This window comes from Aquarana catesbeiana, linkage group LG02 (genome assembly GCF_042186555.1).
Source record: "Aquarana catesbeiana isolate 2022-GZ linkage group LG02, ASM4218655v1, whole genome shotgun sequence".
Taxonomy (NCBI): Eukaryota; Metazoa; Chordata; class Amphibia; order Anura; family Ranidae; genus Aquarana; species Aquarana catesbeiana.
The window spans coordinates 192,422,573-192,444,115 of NC_133325.1; the positions used below are offsets into that span (position 1 = coordinate 192,422,573).

The 21,543-nt window shown below is 42.9% G+C and overlaps 1 protein-coding gene across 1 annotated transcript in view; it reads right to left on the reverse strand.

Annotated features, from left to right (window-relative positions):
• ACVR1B (activin A receptor type 1B) overlaps positions 1-21,543 on the reverse strand; it is a 95,857-nt gene that overhangs the window by 26,510 nt on the left and 47,804 nt on the right. The window contains exons 2-3 of the mRNA XM_073614111.1: positions 12,400-12,639; positions 3,802-4,041 (exon numbers count right to left, since the gene is read on the reverse strand). Of these exons, the coding sequence (XP_073470212.1) occupies positions 3,802-4,041; positions 12,400-12,639 (480 nt within the window). The remainder of the gene's footprint in view (positions 1-3,801; positions 4,042-12,399; positions 12,640-21,543) is intronic.

The following is a 21,543-nucleotide window of genomic DNA, read 5'->3' on the forward strand; positions in this document are numbered from 1 at the left end:
AAAAAAAAAAAAAATCTTAACCACTTCCCACCTGGCCTATAGCAATATAGTAGAAGGACGGCCGAGCAGTGGTTCTGTTATCCTGACTGGGCGCCACATGACGTCCAGCAGGATAACATGCCGGGGCACGTGGCGATCGGAGGTACTGTGCATCAGTCTGACCCACTGCATCTGTGATAATGGTATGGAGCCTCTGACGTCGGCTCCTTACCACGTGATCAGCTGTGACCAATCGCAGCTGATCATCGCGTGAACCAGGAAGTGCCGGTAAATGGCATTCCCCGGTTCGCGCCGACAGGGAGAGCCGATCAGCGGCTCTCCCTGTCGGGGGGTTTGTGCTGATAATCAGCACATTGATTATCAGCACAGCTGTAATCGATTGGCCACCATAGCCGCCGCCCCCCCCCCCCCCCCCCCCCGTCAGAAGTGCCCAGCATAGCCCCCCCCCAGTGCCCATCAGTGAAGGAGAAAACAAAATTTTATAACCGAAAACTTTTTTTTTTTTTAATTTGTCTAGCAAAAAATAAAACCCCAGTGGTGATCAAATACCACCAAAAGAAAGCTCTATTTGTGGGAAGAAAAGGATAAAAATTTAGTTTGGTGCAGTGTTGCATGACCGCGCAATTGTTATTCAAAGTGCGAAAGCACTGAAAGCTGAAAATTGTCCTGGGCAGGAAGGGGTGAAAGTGCCTGGTATTGAAGTGGTTAAAAAAAAAATACATTTACACAACATGGCCTATAAACAGTTCCTAGGTGCTGCAGAAATCCTTGGATAGCTGCATTAAAAAAATCTGAATATACCCATTCTAGTTCTTAACCATTACTAAGGACAACACATTAAATCAAATACAACATTAAAGTGTTTGTTAACCCAAATGTGCCTTTAATGTGCAATTAGCAGCATGGTGCTTTTGCTTTTTTAACTTATCCAACTGTATCTCCTACAATAGCGGTTTGATAATGCCATGTCCTGACTGCCTCTCCTGAGTTCTGACCACAATTACCATGTCTAAGCCAAGAGATCGTAGTCTGTGCATGTCTGCATCACACACAGCTCTCCTATTCTCCTCTGTACCTGTCTTCAGCTCCCCCTTCCTCTTCCTGTCAAAGCATTCTCCGATAGTCTGCTGGGCTTTAATACTTAACCTGAAAAGCTCCTATCCCTTCTGTATTAGGACAAGAAGTTCCCCTGTGTCTGCGTTTTATCATAAATATGCTCATCTGTACAGATAACACATGGGCACCCTGCGATCACATGACTCCTCGGTCCTGACTTGCCTCTTCTCCCCAACTGACATCAGTGGCAGTGCTGACGCCGAAAGTCTCCGAACATGAACAGCTGTTCATTAGCTCTACGCGGCGCCTGCGCAATTAGAGTACATTGTGCCACACGCTCCCGCTGTTCATGTTCGGAGATATTCAACATCTTTGTCCTCCGTACTGCGCAGGTGCTGCCCCTGCACAGTACTGGGCGGGCACTATCCGATGGGGGACCTTTCTCGACAGGAGAAAGGTGAAAGGAGTGTACGGGCAGAACAGGGGAACAGTCAGCGGGTGGGACAGTCGGCTTGTGAGCGGGCTTGCTGGCCAATCAGCGGGCCAGCGGGCAGAGAGATGACATCTCTCTGCTGCCTGCCTTTACTCTGGGACACAGCAAGTGGCAATCCGCTACATGTGGCAGGTGACGTCGTGGCAAGTAACAATCCGCAACATGTGGCAGGTGAGGTCATGGCAAGTGACAATCCGCAACGTGTGGCAGGCATCGTGGCAAGTGACAATCCGCTATCCACTACGTGTGGCAGGTGACGTGGCAAGTGACAATCCGCTATCCACTACGTGTGGCAGGTGACGTGGCAAGTGACAATCCGCTATCCGCTACGTGTGGCAGGTGACGTGGCAAGTGACAATCCGCAATGTGTGGCAGGTGGCGTCGTGCCAAGTGACAATCCGCAATGTGTGACAAGTGACGTCGTGGCAAATGACAATCCGCTATCCACTACGTGTGGCAGGTGAGGTCATGGCAAGTGACAATCCGCAACGTGTGGCAGGCATCGTGGCAAGTGACAATCCGCTATCCGCTACGTGTGGCAGGTGACGTGGCAAGTGACAATCCGCAATGTGTGGCAGGTGAGGTCATGGCAAGTGACAATCTGCAACATGTGGCAGGTGGCGTCGTCACAAGTGACAATTCGCAAAATGTGGAAGGTGACAATCTGAAGGCAGGTGACATTGGCAAGTGACACGCTCGGAGCTCCAACCGATTCTGCATTATGGCGAGTTGAACTATTTTATTTTATATAACAATGTAATAGAAATATTGCACTTCAATCTTTTTTTTTTTTAAATACGGCACTGCGTCGATTTAACAATTGCGTGGTCGTGTGACGTTGCACCCAAACAAAATTTACGTCCTTTTTTCCCCAAATAGAGCTTTCTTTTGGTGGCATTTGATCACCTCTGCAGTTTTTATTTTTTGTGCTATAAACAAAAATAGCGACAATTTGGAAAAAAATATATATTTTAATTTTGCTATAAAAAACATCCAAAAACATAAAAATGTCTTCATCAGTTTAGGCCAATATGTATTCTTCTACATATGTTTGGTAAAAAAACGCAATAAGTGTATATTGATTAGTTTGTGCAAAAGTTATAACGTCTACAAAATAGGGGATAGATTTAAGACATTATTATTTTTTTTTTTTTTTTACTAGTAATGGCAGTGATCTGCGATTTTTAGCGAAACTGCGACATTGCAGTGGACAGATCAGACACTTGACACATTTTTGGGACCAGTAACATTTATACAGCGATCTGTGCTATAAAAATGCACAGATTACTGTGTAAATGTCACTGTCAGGGAAGGGGTTAAATGTGTTCCCTGGGAGGTGTTTCTAACTGGGGGGGGGGGTGGGACTGACTGGAGGAGAGAGATCTCTGTTCCTAATCACTAGGAACAGCAGATCTGTCTCTCCTCCCGTGTTCAAATGGGGACCTGTCTGTTTACACTGACAGATCCCCGTTCTGGCTCTCTGTGCAGCGATCATGGGTGGCCGGCTGACATTGCGGCCGCCGGCCACGCACAGGTCCTTTTATACATTTATAGAGCCAGGTGTAAAATTTAGATTCGCAACCGAAATATAAATAAATGTATAAAAACCACATATATTTTTAAAAATAAGTATGCACATATGTTAGAGGGTTTAGCGCGGATATTCTACCATATATAATGTATACAGCCATGACAGGTCCTCTTTATACTCCTACATACATCTATAGAGTGATGACAGGTCCTCTTTATACTCCTTTACATGTATAGAGCCATGACAGGTCCTCTTTATACTTATATACACGTATATTGCCATGACAGGTCCTCTTTATACTCCTATACATGAATAGAGCCATAACAGGTCCTTTTTATACTCCTATACATGTAAACAACTATAACAGGTCCTGTTTATACTCCTATATACATGTATAGAGCCATGACAGATCCTCTTTAGTTATCGTGATATAAAATAATGGATGTAGGGGCATTTTGGTGGGCGCAATTTTTTTTGGGGGGGGGGGGGGAGGGGGAGCAGCATTTCATTCTTGGTACCAGGCAGCAGAATGTCTTTGGCCAGCACTGAGTGGGTGGGAGCATTTTATGCAAGTGGCTTAACAACCACTTTAACTTCAACACCACACCTAGCTTTTTCTTTGGCAAGTCTTCATTTCCCAGATTAGGTTACAATTCTTGGTCAACATATGTATATTTAACCCTGCGACACTTTATACAAAATCAGTTACAATGAACTTTACCTGAGCCAGAACCTGATGTGGACAGGTCAAAGATCAAATCTGGAAGAGTTTTATCTTTAGCCAAATACATTTCACATGATGGATCCTCTAAGTCCAGCCTCTGCCGATTGTGATACACTCGCTGGTGACAGTGGAACAGGACCACTACAATAAGGATAACACCCAGGAGAAACATTGGGCCAGCTATGACAGCCACAAGTTCCACCGGGCCCCAGCCTGATGGAGGAGGTTTCGTATAACCTGCAAAAAAAATAAATAATCTGAAATAGACGTAATAACAAGGTTTATTATGAGACAAGAAGCTACAGTCTATTTCTTTCTAAGTGCCCTATTACTTAAATGCAACAGAATAAATATAGTTATTGCTGAGAACATTCACAAACTCTGTACAAAACAATTTACGTAGTGCCTTGTGTGTTATGTAGCTCCTACACAAAGGAGGATTTGCCTCAGAATCCTGTGCCTCCTGAACTCTAACCCTATCAACAACACTATTAACACAGGAAGTAGAATAGTATGGGAGGAAGCAGTATCCAGCCATGGTTGCTATGAGCAACCCCAAAGATTTTTTTCACCACATTTATAAATAATGCTTGTTGTCTGTTACCTTGTATGATAATATATTTTTTTATTCTCAAAACATTTCCACTTTTGAGAAACACACTAAATATGAATCACCCTCTAGTTCGAAAACATTTTTGCCAAAAAAAAAAAAATATAAAAATTTAAAAGGAATCACATAAATACGGGAAACACACATTGTTCTGCCTTATCAAGACTTTCCATTGCAACTAAAGGGAAATTGCATTTGAGAAATGTATTCCCTATGAATCAGCATGGTGGAGTGGAGTCTGCATTCCTTATAGTGACCATATATAGACTTATGATTGCTCAGCCTGACCAGAACCAAAAAAAAAAAAAAAAAATCACAGCCACCAGGTATTCATACTAAATGACCAGAGCTAAAAGATCATTACAATCAAAAATATCCTTGTCTTGAACAGCTGATCTTGCGCCATTTACATACATAGGAAAAAACTATTAGGAGGTGTATGTGTTGAACGGTATGTTTAAATGTTAGATCTCTCCACAACAACAAAGAAATAAATATAAAAAAAACAAACACACAAGTTCCATCTATTGACACTGGATAAAAACAGACGCAACTGTGTGGGCTACACTATGAGATTTCCCGGTGCAAATAATATATTAAATTGAAATAAAAAAATGAAAATATATTATATATATATTATATATAAATATATATATATATATATATATATATATATATATATATATATATATATATATATATATACACACATATATATATACACATACATACATACATATACCCACAGTGATTAAAATTATAAACGCAACACTTTTGTGTTTGCCCCTATTTATCATGAGCTGGACTCAAAGATCTACAACGTTTTCTATGTACACAAAAGGCCTATTTCTCTCAAATATTGTTCACAAATCTGTCTAAATCTGTGTCAGTGAGCACTTCTCCTTTGCCAAGATAATCCATCATCCTCACAGGTGTGGCATATCAAGATGCTGATTAGGCAGCATGATTATTGTACAGGTGTGCCTCAGGCTGGCCACAATAAAATGTACAGTTTTACTGTATTGGGGGGTCCGAAAACCAGTCAGTACCTGGTGTGACCACCATTTGCCTCCTGCAGTGCAGCACATTTCCTTTGCATAGAGTTGATCAGGTTGATCGTAGCCTGTGGAATGTTGGTCCGTTCCTCTTCAATGGCTGTACGAAGTTGCTGGATATTGGCAGGAACATGAACACCCTCTCTTATACACTGATCCAGAGCATCTCAAACATGCTCAATGGGTGACATGACTAGTAAGTATGCTGGCCATGCAAAAACTGGGATGTTTTCAGCTTCCAGGAATTGTGTACAAATCCTTGTAACATGGGGCCGTGCATTATCATGCTGCAACATGAGGTGATGGTCGTGGATGAATGGCACAACAATGGGCCTCAGGATCTCGTCACAGTATCTGTGCATTCAAAATGCCATCAATAAAACGCACCTGTGTTCGTTGTCCATAGCATACGCCTACCTACATACCATGACCCCACCGCCACCATGGGAAACTCGAACAACAACGTTGACATCAGCAAACCGCTCATCTGCACAATGCCATACATGCTGTATGTCATCTGTCCTGTACAGTGAAAACCATGAGTCATCCGTAATGAGAACAGCTCTCCAAAGTGCCAGACACCATTGAATGTGAGCATCTGTCCACTCAAGTCGGTTACGACGATGAACTGCAGTCAGATTGAGACCCCGATGAGGACGAGCATGCAGATGAGCTTCCCTGAGACGGTTCCCTGAGGAAAGTTTGTGCAGAAATTCTTTGGTTATGCAAACCGATTGTTGCAGCAGCTGTCCAGGTGGCTGGTCACAGACGATTTGGGAGGTGAAGATGCTGGATGTAAAGGTCCTGGGCTGGTATGGTTACACATGGTCTGCTGTTGTGAGGCCGGTTGGATGTACTGCCAAATTTTCTGAGACGGCAAATGTAGAGAAATGCGCATTGAATTCAAGTGCAACAGCTCTGGTGGACATTCCTGCAGTCAGCATCTCAATTGCACGCTCCCTGAAAACTTGTTTTGTGCTGTGTGATAAAACCGCACATTTTAGAGTGGCCTTTTATTGTGGCCAGCCTAAGGCACACCTGTGCAATAATCATGCTGCTTAATCAGCATCTTGATATGCCACACCTGTGAGGTGAATAGATTATCTCGGCAAAGTTGAAGTGCTCACTAACAAATTTAGAGAGATTTGTTAAAACAATATTTGAGAGAAATAGGCCTTTTTTGTACATAGAAAAAAAAAGTTGTAGATCTAAGTTTAGTTCATGATAAATAAGGGCAAACACAAAAGTGTTGCATTTATAATTTTAATATATCTATATCTATATATACACATACACACATTTTTAAAAAAAAACTTGATTCACTATTCAAATTTTTTTTTCTCTTTGATGGACACCGCGCGGTCCTGAGGAGCTGTGGGCAGGCGTTTTTAGGCAAGGCCGCGTCGTCCGGCCTCGCGGACTAGGCCGAAGCCTTGCCTGAGGCTGGGTTCACACTGGTCCGACAAACGCTCCGACATTGGGAGCTCATGTCGCATGACGTGTGAAATTTAATGTTTCCCTATGGGAGCCGTCCTAACTGGTCCGACACAAGTCGTTCCGACTTTAGAAATGCTCCCTGTACTACTTTGGTCCGACTTTGATCCTACTTCAGTCTATTGACTATCATTGAAGTCGGATCAAAGTCGGATTGCCGTCTTGCATGATCCGACTTTGGCACGCGACTTGTGCTCAGATGTTCTTGAGGGGGAACTCCGCGCCAAATTTTAAATAAAAAACCGGCATGGGTTCCCCCTCCAAGAGCATACCAGGCCCTTGGGCCTGGTATGGACCTTGAGGGGAACCCCCTACGCCGATAAAAACGGCGTGGGGGTCCCCCCCAATCCATACCAGACCCTTATCCGAGCACGCAGCCCGGCCGGACAGGAATGGGGGTGGGGACGAGCGAGCGCCCCCCCCCCCTCCTGAGCCGTACCAGGCCGCATGCCCTCAACATGGGGGGTTGGTGCTTTGGGGGAGGGGGCGCGCTGCGGCCCCCCACCCCAAAGCACCTTGTCCCCATGTTGATGAGGACAAGGGCCTCTTCCCGACAACCCTGGCCGTTGGTTGTCGGGGTCTGCGGGCGGGGGGCTTATCGGAATCCGGGAGCCCCCTTTAATAAGGGAGCCCCCAGATCCCGGCCCCCCACCCTATGTGAATGAGTATGGGGTACAGCGTACCCCTACCCATTCACCTAGGAAAAAAGTGTCAATTTAAAAAAAAAACACTACACAGATTCAACATCAGGAGAAGAGGGCAGAAGGCAGAAGGCAGAAGATTGAAGACCGGGCTCCTCCGCTTTAGCAAAAGAGCGGCAAAAGAGCAGAAGAGAGCGGAGGAGCCCGGCAGAAGATCCGGAGAGCGTGGAGAAGAACCGGAGAGACCCCCGAAGTCGGAAGAAGACCCCCGGAGCTGTCTAATAAAATGCTTTAAAAATCTGTGTAGTGTTTTTTTTTAAATTGACACTTTTTTCCTAGGTGAATGGGTGGGGGGCCGGGATCTGGGGGCTCCCTTATTAAAGGGGGCTCCCGGATTCCGATAAGCCCCCCGCCCGCAGACCCCGACAACCAACGGCCAGGGTTGTCGGGAAGAGGCCCTTGTCCTCATCGACATGGGGACAAGGTGCTTTGGGGTGGGGGGGCCGCAGCGCGCCCCCCTCCCCCAAGGCACCACCCCCCATGTTGAGGGCATGCGGCCTGGTACGGTTCAGGAGGGGGGGGGCGCTCGCTCGTCCCCACCCCCATTCCTGTCCGGCCGGGCTGCGTGCTCGGATAAGGGTCTGGTATGGATTGGGGGCGACCCCCCACGCCGTTTTTTTCGGCGTAGGGGGTTCCCCTCAAGGTCCATACCAGACCCAAGGGCCTGGTATGCCTCTGGAGGGGGAACCCATGCCGGTTTTTTATTTAAAATTTGGCGCGGAGTTCCCCCCTAAAGATTCATACCAAACACAGTGCCGGCATTGGCGGGGATCCAAGTCGGATCCCCGTTCATTGAAAGTCGGACACATGCCGGCTTCATGTCGCAGGGCAAAGTCGGATCCAAAGTAGGACGGCTGTCGTGTCGCACCAGTGTGAACCCAGCCTAAAAGCTCCTGCCCGCAGCTCCTCAGGACCGGCGCGGTGTCAGCACTGGTCCTGTTGAAAAAAAAAAAATCTAAAGATTCAATTTGCTGAAAATTTGAATCAATTTGACCTCTCAACTCGATTTTTTTTCCCCAGAGATATGATATAATATATATATATATATATATATATATATATATATATATATATATATATATATATATATATATATATATATATATATCTATATCTATATCTATATCTATATCTATATCTATATCTATATATATATATCTATATCTATATCTATATCTATATCTATATCTATATCTATATATATATATATATATATATATATATATATATATATATATATATATATATCTATATATATATATCTATATATCTCGGTAGAGATATATATCTCTATCAGTATCTCACAAAAGTGAGTACATCCCTTACATTTTTGTAAATATTTTATTATATCTTTTCATGTGACAACACTGAAGAAAATGCCACTTTGCTACAATGTAAAGTAGTGAGTGTACAGCTTGTATAACAGTGTAAATTTGCTCTCCCCTCAAAATAACTCAACACACAGCCATTAATGTCTAAACCACTGATAGCAAAAGGGAGTACACCCCTAAGTGAAAATGTACAAATTGGCCCCAAAGTGTCAATATTTTGTGGGGCCACCATTATTTTCCAGCACTGCCTTAACCCCCTTAGGCATGGAGTTTACCAGAGCTTCACAGGTGTCGCTGGACTTGCACTCCTCCACCTTCCATTTGAGGATGCCCCACAGATGCTCAATAGGGTTTAGGTCTGGATACATGCTTGGCCAGTCCATCACCTTTACCCTCAGCTTCTTTAGCAAGGCAGTGGTTGTCTTGGAGGTGTGTTTGGGGTCGTTATTTTGTTGGAATACTACCCTGCAGCCCAGTCTCTGAAGGGAGGGGATCATACTCTGCTTCAGCATGTCACAGTACATGTTGGCATTCATGTTCCCTCAATAACCTGAAGCTACCCAGTGCCGGCAGCACTCATGCAGCCCCAGACCATGACACTCCCACCACCATGCTTGACTGTAGGCAAGACACACTTGTCTTTGTACTCCTCACCTGTTTGCTGCCACACACGCTTGACACCATCTGAACCAAATAAGTTTATCTTGGTCTCATCAGACCACGGGACATGGTTCCAGTAATCCATGTCCTTAGTCTACTTGTCTTCAGCAAACTGTTTGCAGGCTTTCATGAGCACCATCTTTAGAAGAGGCTTCCTTTTGGGAGGACCAGCCATGTAGATCAATTTGATACAGTATGTGACATACAGTCTGAGCACTGACAGGCTGACCCCCCCACCCCTTTAACCTCTGCAGCAATGCTGGCAGCACTTATACATCTATTTCCCAGAGACAACCCCTGGATATGACGCTGAGCATATGCACTCAAGCTCCTTGGTCAATCCATGGCGAGGCCTGTTCTGAGTGGAACCTGTCCTGTTAAACCGCTGTATGGTCTTGGCCACCATACTGCAGCCCAGTTTCAGTGTCTTGGCAATCTTCTTATAGCCTACTAGGCCATCTTTATGTAGAGCAACAATTGTTTTTTTCAGATACTCAGAGTTCTGTGCCATGTTGAACATCCAGTGACCAGTATGAGGGAGTGATAACATCAAATTTAACACACCTGCTCCCCATTCGCACCTGAGTCTAGGTTGAAAATATATATTATATATATTATATATATATATATATATATATATATATATATATATATATATATATATATATATATATACACACATACACACACACATATACATACACACACACATACATACACATATATACACAGTATCGCACAAAAGTGAGTACACATAAATATTTTATTATATCTTTTAATGTGACAACACTGAAGAAATGACACTTTGCTACAATGTAAAGTAGTGAATGTACAGCTTGTATAACAGTGTAAATTTGCTGTCCCCCTCAAAATAACTCACACAGCCATGTCTAAACAGCTGGCAACAGAAGTGAGTACACCCCAAAGTGAAAATATCCAAAATGGCCCCAATTGGCCATTTTCCCTCCCCGGTGTCATGTGACTCGTTAATGTTACAAGGTCTGTTCTGTTGCTCTACATAAAGATGGCCTAGGCTATAAAGAAGATTGCCCAGACCGTGAAACTGAGCTGCAGCAAGGTGGCCAAGACCATACAATGGTTTAACAGGTCAGGTTCCACTCAGAACAGGCTTCTCCATGGTCGACCAAAGAACTTGAGTGCACTTGCTCAGCGTCATAGGATATAAATGTATGAGTGCTGCCAGCATTGCTGCAGAGGTTGAAGGGGTGGGGGATCAGCCTGTCAGTGCCCATACGCCACACACTACATCAAATTGGTCTGCATGGCTCTCGTCCCAGAAGGAATCCTCTTCTAAAGGTGAGACACAAGAAAGCCCGCAGTTTGCTGAAGACAAGCAGACTAAGGACATGGATTACTGGAACCATGTCCTGTGGTCTAATGAGACCAAGATAAACTTATTTGGTTCAGATGGTGTAAAGCATGTGTGGCGACAACCAAGTGAGGAGTACAAAGACAAGCGTGTCTTGCCTACAGTAAAAAATGGTGGTGGGAATGTCATGGTCTGGGGCTGCATGAGCTACAGATCATTGAGGAAACCATGAATGCCAACATGTACTGTGACATACTGAAGCAGAGCATGATCCCCTCCCTTCGGAGACTGGGCCACCATTCCAACATAACGACCCCGAACACACCTCCAAGACGACCACTGCCTAGCTAAAGAAGCTGAGGGTAAAGGTGATCGACTGGCCAAGCATGACTCCAGACCGAAACCCTATTGAGCACCCTCAAAACGGAAGGTGGAGGAGCGCAAGGTCTCCAACATCCACCAGCTCTGTGATGTCCTCATGGAGGAGTGGAAGGGGACTCCAACTGTGAAGCTCTGGTGAACTCCATGCCCAGGAGGGTTAAGGCAGTGCTGGAAAATAATGGTGGCCACACAAAATATTGACACTTTGGGGTCAATTTGGACATTTTCACTTAGGGGTGTACTCACTTTTGTTGCCAGTGGTTTAGACTTTAATGGCTTTGTGTTGAGTTATTTTGAGGGGACAGCAAATTTACACAGTTATACAAGCTGTACACTCACTACTTTACATTGTAGTGGAGGGGATTTACTAAAGGCACTACAAGTGCACTTGGAAGTGCAGGCACTTTAGATCTGAGGGGGACATGCAAGGAAAATAAAACAGCATTTTTGCTCGTACATGATTGGATGATAAAATCAGCAGAGCTTCCCCAGAGATCTAAAGTGACTGCACTTCCAAGCGCACTTGTAGTGCAAAGTGGATTTGCCTTTAGTAAATCAACCCCAAAGTGTAATTTCTTCAGTGTTGCCACATGAAAAGATATACAATATTTATAAAAATGTGAGGGATGTATTCACTTTTGTGAGATACTGTATGTATGATGTATGTATGTATCACACACGTCTGCACTCCAAGTTCTCCAACTAGGCAACATACTATATATTGTGGATATCTTAAATCAGTATAAAGAATAAGACCACACAAAGATGAATATTTCAGTTGTGGGTGGTCCCTGGTGGTTTGAATTACTTGGTAATTTATATCTCTTGACCAAACAGCAAAAGTATCTCTGCCTGAATTTCTAGCTCTATCTTCACAGAGTCTAAAAACTTTTTAAACAGAGTAAATATCTTTACTCCTGTTTACGGATAAAAAAACCCAAGCAGGGAAACTAAGGACCCCAAACCCCAATAAAGGCAGATGAGCAGACAGGAACATCAAAGATATTCACTAACATGAAAATTAAATTCATACCAGTGGGCACCAGGAGGTCCTTGCTGTTGCAGTCGTCTGTGTAGCAGCATTCAGTGTTGCGGATGTCCTCTGAACTTAGACAGTAGAATGGCTTTCCTGCAGGTACAAGTTCACTCTTAGAAATGCATGCTCGCATTTGATGTCTCATTCCGTCCATATTGGCAATTGAGACCATACAGGCTCCGTCTGTCTCACATGTGTAGTTCGATTTGATGCAGCTAGAGCACAGACATCTAAGTGCTAAAGGGATTTAAAAAAATATTAAGATCAGTAACAATGCTTACTGAAACATACAATATAGTGAAGACTGCTATTTTTAAATGTATATGCTGAAAAGGGTCACTGTAGCAAAGCAAATCAGTTGTGTGATAAAACACACACTGAAAAGTTATTTCATTGTATATTAGTTCCAGGGCAGACTTCTTGAGTTTAGCATCACTGCACTAGAAGTAATAGCTGAAATATCAGTCACATTGGTTGATTTTTTTTTTTTAATATTATTATTAACATAAGGATGCATAATAATGCACAAGTATTTTATATAAATTGACAAAAGGCCAGGACTTTTCAGATGCAGCAAAAATACTGCAAATACACCATCTCTCTTTTTGAAAAACTTTAATTTTATTGAAATAATCATATTAAAACTTTTTTTTTATTAATGAAAAAAACGAGATCTTTCTTTGGGAAGTCTATTGTGGGCCCTTGGTACAACCATAAACCTGGATATTCAATGTCGGATAGCACACCTTTTCACATATCCTGGCTACCCCACCCATCAAATCATTACATATAACGCATAACATTTTCGTGCCGATTACAATGATGAGGCCTGGGTGAATTTGTCATGTTTCCGCGATTCAGTTGACCTGCTAAAAGATAAAAAGCAGGTGCAAAAAAAAAAAAAAAAAAATCTAAGCGACCCTCGGAACCTGACCCAAAAGATAGGATTCAAAGACCCCTTTCACACTGGGGCGGTTTGCAGGCGTTATTGCGCTAAAAATACCGCCTGCAAACCGACCCAAAACAGCCGCTGCTGTTTGTTCAGTGTGAAAGTCCGAGGGCTTTCACACTGAAGCGGTGCGCTGGCAGGAGAAGAAAAAAAACTCCTGCAAGCCGCATCTTTGGAGCGGTGAAGGAGCGGTGTATTCACCGCTCCTGCCCATTGAAATCAATGGGGCAGCGCAGCTATACCGCGGCTATAGCCGTGCTATGCGAGTGGTTTTAACCCTTTTTCGGCCGCCAGCGGGGGTTAAAACCGCACCTCTAACGGCCGAATACAGCCGCAAAAACGACGGTAAAACAGCGCTAAAAATAGCGCTGTTTTACCGCCGACGCCCCCACCGCCCCAGTGTGAAAGGGGCCTTAGATCAGCACATAGAAACGTAGGTGGGACACAACTCTTTATGGGTAAAAACTTTGTACTGGGAAGTTCTACCTTGCCCTCATCCCAGCCAGTAATCCTGTTGAAACATTATTGCTATACAAATGTAACCATTTATAGGTCAAAAGGGAATCTAGTTAATCCAATTTATATATTAGTTTCACTTTTCTATCTAAATCTATCTCCAGAGCTATATGAGAATGTTCCAACTATACATCAGATGGCCCTTTCTTTGTGTCTATCCCAAGCTTAGTATGATCAGATCTCCCCCTCCATCGCACACAGAGGGACAGAAGAATAATTTGCCACCTAGAGCACTGCATCGTGGGAGACGGTTTTCCCATACCCTGAAGCATTGGGTATTTTCCATGCAGATGCTTTAGAGCAGGTACAATAAGGTGTATAATTGATAAATAAATCTTGCTCTCACCAACTTTAAGAAATCTACCAACAGTGGTGTTCAAAGTGTTGATAAACTTTGCAAGAGCATGAAAAAACAAAAGTATAAATAAATTGCACCATGGTATAAAAACCTTCTACACCAATCTAAGTAGTGCAAACTCAAATAGAAATAACCAATCAAAATAATCACACACACGAAACAATAGTGCAGATGAAATAAAATGTCAATTAGCCCATCTTCCTTCAAAATAAACATCCACACACAGATAAGCATAGAGATGTATAAAATGTTCACGATCACTAACTCCCATGGACAAAATTATCACCTTCTATGATAGTGATAATAAAGCCTATTAAAAAACAAAACAAACATGTTATACTTGCCTGCTCTGTGTAGTGGTTTTGCACAGAGCAGGCCTGATCCTCCTCTTTTTGGGCCCCCCTTCGGTACTCCTGGCTCCTCCCCTCTTCGAGCAAGCCACTTACTGGGGGAGGGGGGGGGCACGGGGGGATGATACTTGTATGGGCTAGCTCCCTGTCCCCGCCCCCAGCTCACTCCACACTGGCTGTAAATGACAGCAGCGGAGGAGCCATTGGTTCCCACTGCTGTCTCTGAGCCAATGGGGCGGCAGAGAGCTGGGACAGCAGCTGCTGTCCTGCACATCGTTGGATTGCGCTCAGGTAAGTATAAGGGGGAGAGTTGCATATTGAAGCTTTATTTACCTTCATGCAAAGAGTGCATGAAGGTAAAAATAAAAACAGCTTTTACAACCATTTTAATATAAGATCAGATGTGCAAAGTCCCTTTACAAAACAGGGATGGGCTCTAATGGAGGATTAATCTCTCTCTCTCAGAACAAACAGCATGGAGGAATATCACACGCAAAAGTGCATGTCGCGCATAGAGCATGCCCATTAATTTAAATAGTCTGCCCTATGGGTGTGTGTTGCACTAAAGAAGCTCAAGGACCAAATCTTGGCCCTGGGCGAGGCATGATTTTACATGCGAATTTTGCTGTGATTCTCGCACATTTACATTGCGCGACAATTGCTCTGTTTGGGGTGCTAGTCAGGGTGGTACCCAAACCTGTGTCTTAACACTATGTAGCATTGCTGACAGAATTGCGGAAATTCTACACTTGATTACAAATTGCCTATATGTGATCAGGGACTAAAAACTCACTCACATTAGGCCTTTATGCACACTGGGCATTTTTACAGCTGCTGTTTTGGGCAGACTTTTTTTTAACTGCCTCTAAACTCCCTTGCATGCGATCCTATGTGTTCATGCCCACATAGGATTTTATCAGGATGCCAGTGGCCTCGCTCCGTAACGTAGCTTACACACTAGGCTAAACACTGCTAAATGCCAGCAAAAAACGCCAAAACATTCGCTTTTTTCGCTTACATACATACACACACATACATACGTGATCCTGCACTTCCAGATGTCGGTGCATGTCCACCAGCACCCGCTGATAGTTCTGTACACAGGCAGAACAGTGTTCTGCCTATGTAAATAAGGTAGATTGTCATTACAGAAGGCATTAATCCTGTGTTCCTGCAAAGCAGTCCAGCTGATTGCCACCATTACTAGTAAAAAATAAAAATAAAATAAAAATTCCATAAATATATCCCATAGTTTGTAGACACTAAGGTTTGCGTAAATCAATATACGCTTATTGGGATTTTTTTTAACCAAAAATATGTAGCAGAATACATATTGGCCTAAACTGATAAAGAAATTTGATTTGGATTATTAAAAATTTTTTATTGGATGGGAATTTAGATTAGAAAGTAAAAAAAAAAAATTTTTTTTTTCAAAATTGGCAGTCGTTCTTCGTTTATAGTGCAAAAAAACTAAAAGCAGGAGGTGATCAAATACCACCAAAAAGAAAGCTCTATATGTGGGGAAAAAAAAAAAAAAAGGCATCAATTTTATTTGGGTGCAGTGTCGCACGACTGCACAATTGGCAGTTAGACGCACTGCCGTATTGTAAAAAATGTCATGGTCATAGGGGGGGGGTAAATCTTCCAGGGGTTTAGTGGCTAGTAACACCAGAGCAGCACCATTGTGTCATCTCTTGGCATTCTGTCCTACATTACGTCATTAATTCACTTCATCAAGGTTCCCTAATGAAGGCACGCAGCGAGTTTACTCATTGAGTTTGTTGCTTCAGAAGCGTATATTTTGGTTATTTACACTCGCTGGTGACTTTATTAGTTACATCTGTTCAATTGCTTGGTAACACAAACTGCTAATTAGCCAATCACACAGCAGCAACTCAATGCATTTAGACATCTAGACGTGGTAAAGACGACCTGCTGAAGTTCAAACAGAGAATCAGAATGGGGAAGAAAGGGGATTTAAGCAACTTTAAACATGGCATGGTTGTTGGTGCCAGATGGGCTGGTCTGAGTATTTTAAAAACTGCTGATATACTGAGATTTTCACGCACAACCATCTCTAGGGTCAGAGGAGAATGGGCAGACTGGTTCAAGATGATAGAAAGGCAACAGTAACTCAACTAACCATTCATTACAACCAAAGGTATGCAGAACGCCATCTCTGAATGCACAACCCATCGAACCTTGAAGCAGATGGGCCACAGCAGAAGACCACACTGAGTGATACTCCTGTCAGCAAACAACAGGAAACTGAGGCTGCAATTCGCAGGCTCAGAATGTTGGAAAAATGTTGCCTGGTCTGATTAGTCTTGATTTCAGCTACGACATTCAGATAGGGTCAGAATTTGGCATAAATAACATGAACGCATGGATCCATACTTCCTTTGTCAAAGGTTCAGGTGTATAGTGGTCTATAGTCAGGAAGATACTGGAGAGTTTAATAAAAAAGACCACATAGTCTAGTTCTTTCTGGAAAAAAAATGTAAGTGACAGCATGGATTCATGAAAGACAGAAGTTGTCAAATAAACCGGATTTCTTTTTATGAGGTGGTAAGTGGACGGCTGTGGACGTGGTATACTTGGATTTTGCAAAAGCTTTTGACATTCCCCACACACAGCTAATGTAAGGTAAAGTCTACAGGCTTGGAAAGAAATCTGTAAATGGACAGAAAACTGGCTAAGAAAAACGAATTTAGAGAGTAGTGGTTAAAGATTCTTACTCTGAATGGTCAGTGGTGTACCCTAGGGTTCAGAGTTGGGACCCTTACTTTTTAATATATCTTTCTAAATATAGGTTCTGGGATATAAAAAAAAAAAAAAAAAATTTTGTTTTTTGTAGATGACTCCCAGCTATGCAGTGGATTACAGGACGTCTCCAGTTTACAAGCCAACCTCAATGCACTGTCGAATTGGGGTAAGTGGCAAATGAGGTTTAATACTGATAAATGTAAAGTTATGCACTTGGGGGCTAAGAATATGCATGCATCATACAGACTAGGGGGAGTACAACTGGGGGAATCAACGGTGGAGAAGGATATTGGGGTTTTGGTAGATCATAAGCTCAATAACCGCATGCAATGCCAACCTGCGGTTACCAAAGCGAGCAAAGTCCTTTCTTGTATTGTGAGGCATGGACTCCAGAGAGCCCCTGCACAAATTATTAGTAAGACCTCATCTGGAATATGCAGTTCAGTTTTGGGCACCAGTTCTCAAAAAGGATATCGGGGAACTGGAGAAAGTGCAGAGAAGGACAACCAAACTTATAAAAGGCATGGCGGAGCTCAGCTATGAGGATAGATTAGAGGAACTGAATATATTCTCTTGAGAAGAGGAGATTAAGGGGGGATATGATCAACATGTACAAATACATAAGTGGTCCATACTTGGTGTTGAGTTATTCACTTTAAGGTCATCACAGACAAGGGGGCATTCCTTAAGTCTAGAGAAAAAAAAAAAAAGATTTCATCTCCAAATACGGAAAGGTTTCTTCACAGTAAGAGCTGTGAAATAGACTCCCTCCAAAGGTAGTTCTGGCAAGCTCAGTAGATTGCTTTAAAAAAGACCTGGATTCTTTCCAAAATGTACACAATATAACTGGGTACCAACATTTATAGGTAAAGTTGATCCAGGGACTATCGGATTGCTTCTCGGGAAGGAATTTTTTCCCCTGCTGTAGCAAATTGGATCATGCTTTGCTAGGGTTTTTCACTTTCCTCTGGATCAATTGTAGGTGAACAATTGTTTGATTTTTTTTTTCTTATTTGGTTGAACTAGATGGACTTGTGTCTTTGTTCAACCTGACTATGTAACTATGTGTAATAATGTGGGGATATTTTCTTGGAACACTTTGGGCCCCTTAGTACCAATCGTTTAAATGCCACAGCCTACAGAGTATTGTTGTTGACCATGTCCACCCCTTTATGACTACAGTGTACCCATCTTCTGATGGCTACTTCCAGGAGGATAATGCACCATGTCACAAAGCTCAAATCTCACTACTGGTTTCTTGAACATGACAATGAGGTCACTGTACTCCAATGGCCTCCACAGTCATCAGATCTCAATACAATAGAGCAACTTTGGGATGTGGTGGAACGGGAGATTAAAATCATGGATGTGTAGCCAACAAATCTGCAACTGCGTGATGCTATCATAGCGATACAGACCAAAATCTGAGGGATGTTTACAACACCTTGTTAAATCTATACTATGAAGAATTAAAGTGGATGTAAACCCTCTCCTATACCTAATGACGTGAACAACCTCAAATGATACACCGATAAATTTAAGAAACAAATTTTCCTACACAAGTGTTACATGTATATCTGCTGTCTTTCCCTTTCTACAATCTTTAGAAAGTGCACATTCTGTTACAACTCTTTCTTACTGTTCCAGCACTGGGTGTGGAGTCTGGGCATACACGGTGTACATGCAGAGCTGTACTGCTTATCTATCGCTGAGCTCCCTCCCCACAAATTTCCAGCTGATTTTTTTCTCATGTGTTGTGAACTTGTCAGAAGTCATCATGCAGGTAACAGAGGAACAGAGCAGCAGAAAGACATGGCACTCTGAGCTTTGGAGAGAGAAGTAAACACTACAGATATATGTGCCCAGGTCTGATTTCATAAATGGGGTATACAACCACTTTAAGGCAGTTCTGAAAGTAAAAAGGGGGTCCAACCTGGTACTAGCAAGGTGTACCTAATAAAGTGGCCAGTTTGTGTATATTTGATGTTGCACTTATTAGATTGATTAGTGTATAAGGCTGTTATAGCACCGTGCAATCTATTTTTTCACACTCTTGCAAAGTATTTATCATAAGGCATTTACCTTACTCTCTTGCTGTCCTGATCTATTAACTGCCGGAAAAGACTGGTATTCCTGCACATAGGGGAACATTTGTATACTCCAAGAGTGGCTCATATTGCATTATTCTCTGCCGCACAGCCAGTTGCTATGCCCAATCACTTTCACAGCAAACGCTATACAATTTCCAGAATGTTTGCAACTTTACTCGGTTTTGGGAGGCTGCTACAGCAGGGTTGGGACTGCAGAGAAGCATCAACAAGGTGGAGGCAGCTCATGGTGCTGGCTAACAAGCTTCTCTGATTACATTATTTTTTTACAGTCACTGGGTATTCAAGCATCAGAGCAACAGGTTCTTGAACTTATGATTTAGCAGTAAGCAGAATTAGTTCTCTGGCACTTCTTGTTTAAAAAGCTTTATCATCAAGTAAAAAATCTTTTTTCTTTCCCATCACAGATTTTGCAATCACTTTTGCATTGCGAAAATAAATTGCATAATCCTGAGTCATTAGAATGTTTATGGGAAAAAGGAGGACCTGTCTTTCCCATCAACTGGTACAAACCTTTTGTCAAAAGCGAAAAGGTACAAGCTTAAAGTGGAACTCCAGCTTCCCAAATCAAAATATATAGAATAGCAAAAAAAAAAAAAACGCAGCTCTTCCTACAAACACTCATTTGATCCCCCAAAACTTCACTCTGTCAGGTTGGAAGGATGTCAGTGTCATGGACCCAACAGTAAAAGGTATGTATTAAGGGGAAAGAAAACTGGTGTGGGAGAGGGGAGGCAAGAAGGAAGCCTTTTTAAAATACCAGAGTTCTACTTTAAGTCTTTTAGTAAAATTAATTCAAAACTTAACACACTCACTTTAAAGTGATTGTAAAGTCTAGTTTCTTTTCTTATAAAAATAACAAACATGCCATACTTACCTGTTCTGTTGCAATGGATTTGCACAAAGCAACCCAGATCCTCCTGCTCGGGTCGCTCTTTTGTGCTTTTGGCCCCTGCCTTCTGTTCAGAGCCCCCACAGCAAGCACCTTGCTATGGGGGCACCCGAGCTGAGTCACTGCTCCCTGTGTCCATTCAGATACTGAGCCCTGACCCAGCCCCTCTCTCTCCCGATTGGCTAGCTGACTTTGACAGCAGCAGGAGGAGCCAATGGCACCGCTGCTGTGTCTCAGCCAATCATGAAGGAGAATATTGGACGGCTGAGACAGTCATGGGCATTGCTGGACAGAGAGTGACGTAAGGTAAGTGTTAGGGGGGGCTGAGAGAGGCTGCTGCACAAAGGCGGCTTTTTATTTTAATGCAAAGAATGCATTAAGATAAAAAAACCTTCTACCTTTACAACTCCTTTATGCAGGATATACATGTTTAGTTTTTTCGTTCAGAGTAGGTTGAAAAAAAAAAAAAAAATGCAAAACAGAAGCCAGGTACACGCTACATTTTTTTTGTGCACCATGCAAGGTTAGTCCAGCGATCTCCGCCCTCTGAGCTGTTTTCTGACAGAGGGGTGCCGCATTTAAAATAATGTACACGTGAATGTGAGAGATGACATCACTAAGGGAACTAGGGAGGAGTTGGAATCCTTATGGGTAGAGCTCCAAAGGGATGAAGCCAAGGGGAATGTAATACTGGGAGTATGCTATAGGCCCCCTAACCTGAGTGAGGGGGCAGACCTCCTATCACAATTTGGATTAGCAGCAAGGTTGGGAAGGGTCATCATAATGGGGGATTTTAATTATCTAGACAGACTGGGCGGAGGGAACCACACATTCATCTAAGGCTCGCCAGTTCCTAAATGTCTTGCAGAACAATTTCATGGTTTAGATGGTAGACGCACCAACTAGAAATAAAGCATTACTAGATCTACTGATTAACAATACAGACCCGATCACGGATGTGGAAATTTAGGGCAATTTAGGAAACAGCGATCACAGGTCAGTGGCTTCAGTTAGTATAAATCACACAAATAGGAAACATAGGAGGAATACAAAGACACCGAATTTCAAAAGAGCCAACTTCCCTAAACTATGAACCTTGCTAGAAGGAATAAATTGGGATAAAAACTTAGGAACAAAGAACACGGAGAAGAGATGGGTTCACTTTAGGGCTCCTTCACACGGGACGGATCCGAGATGATCCG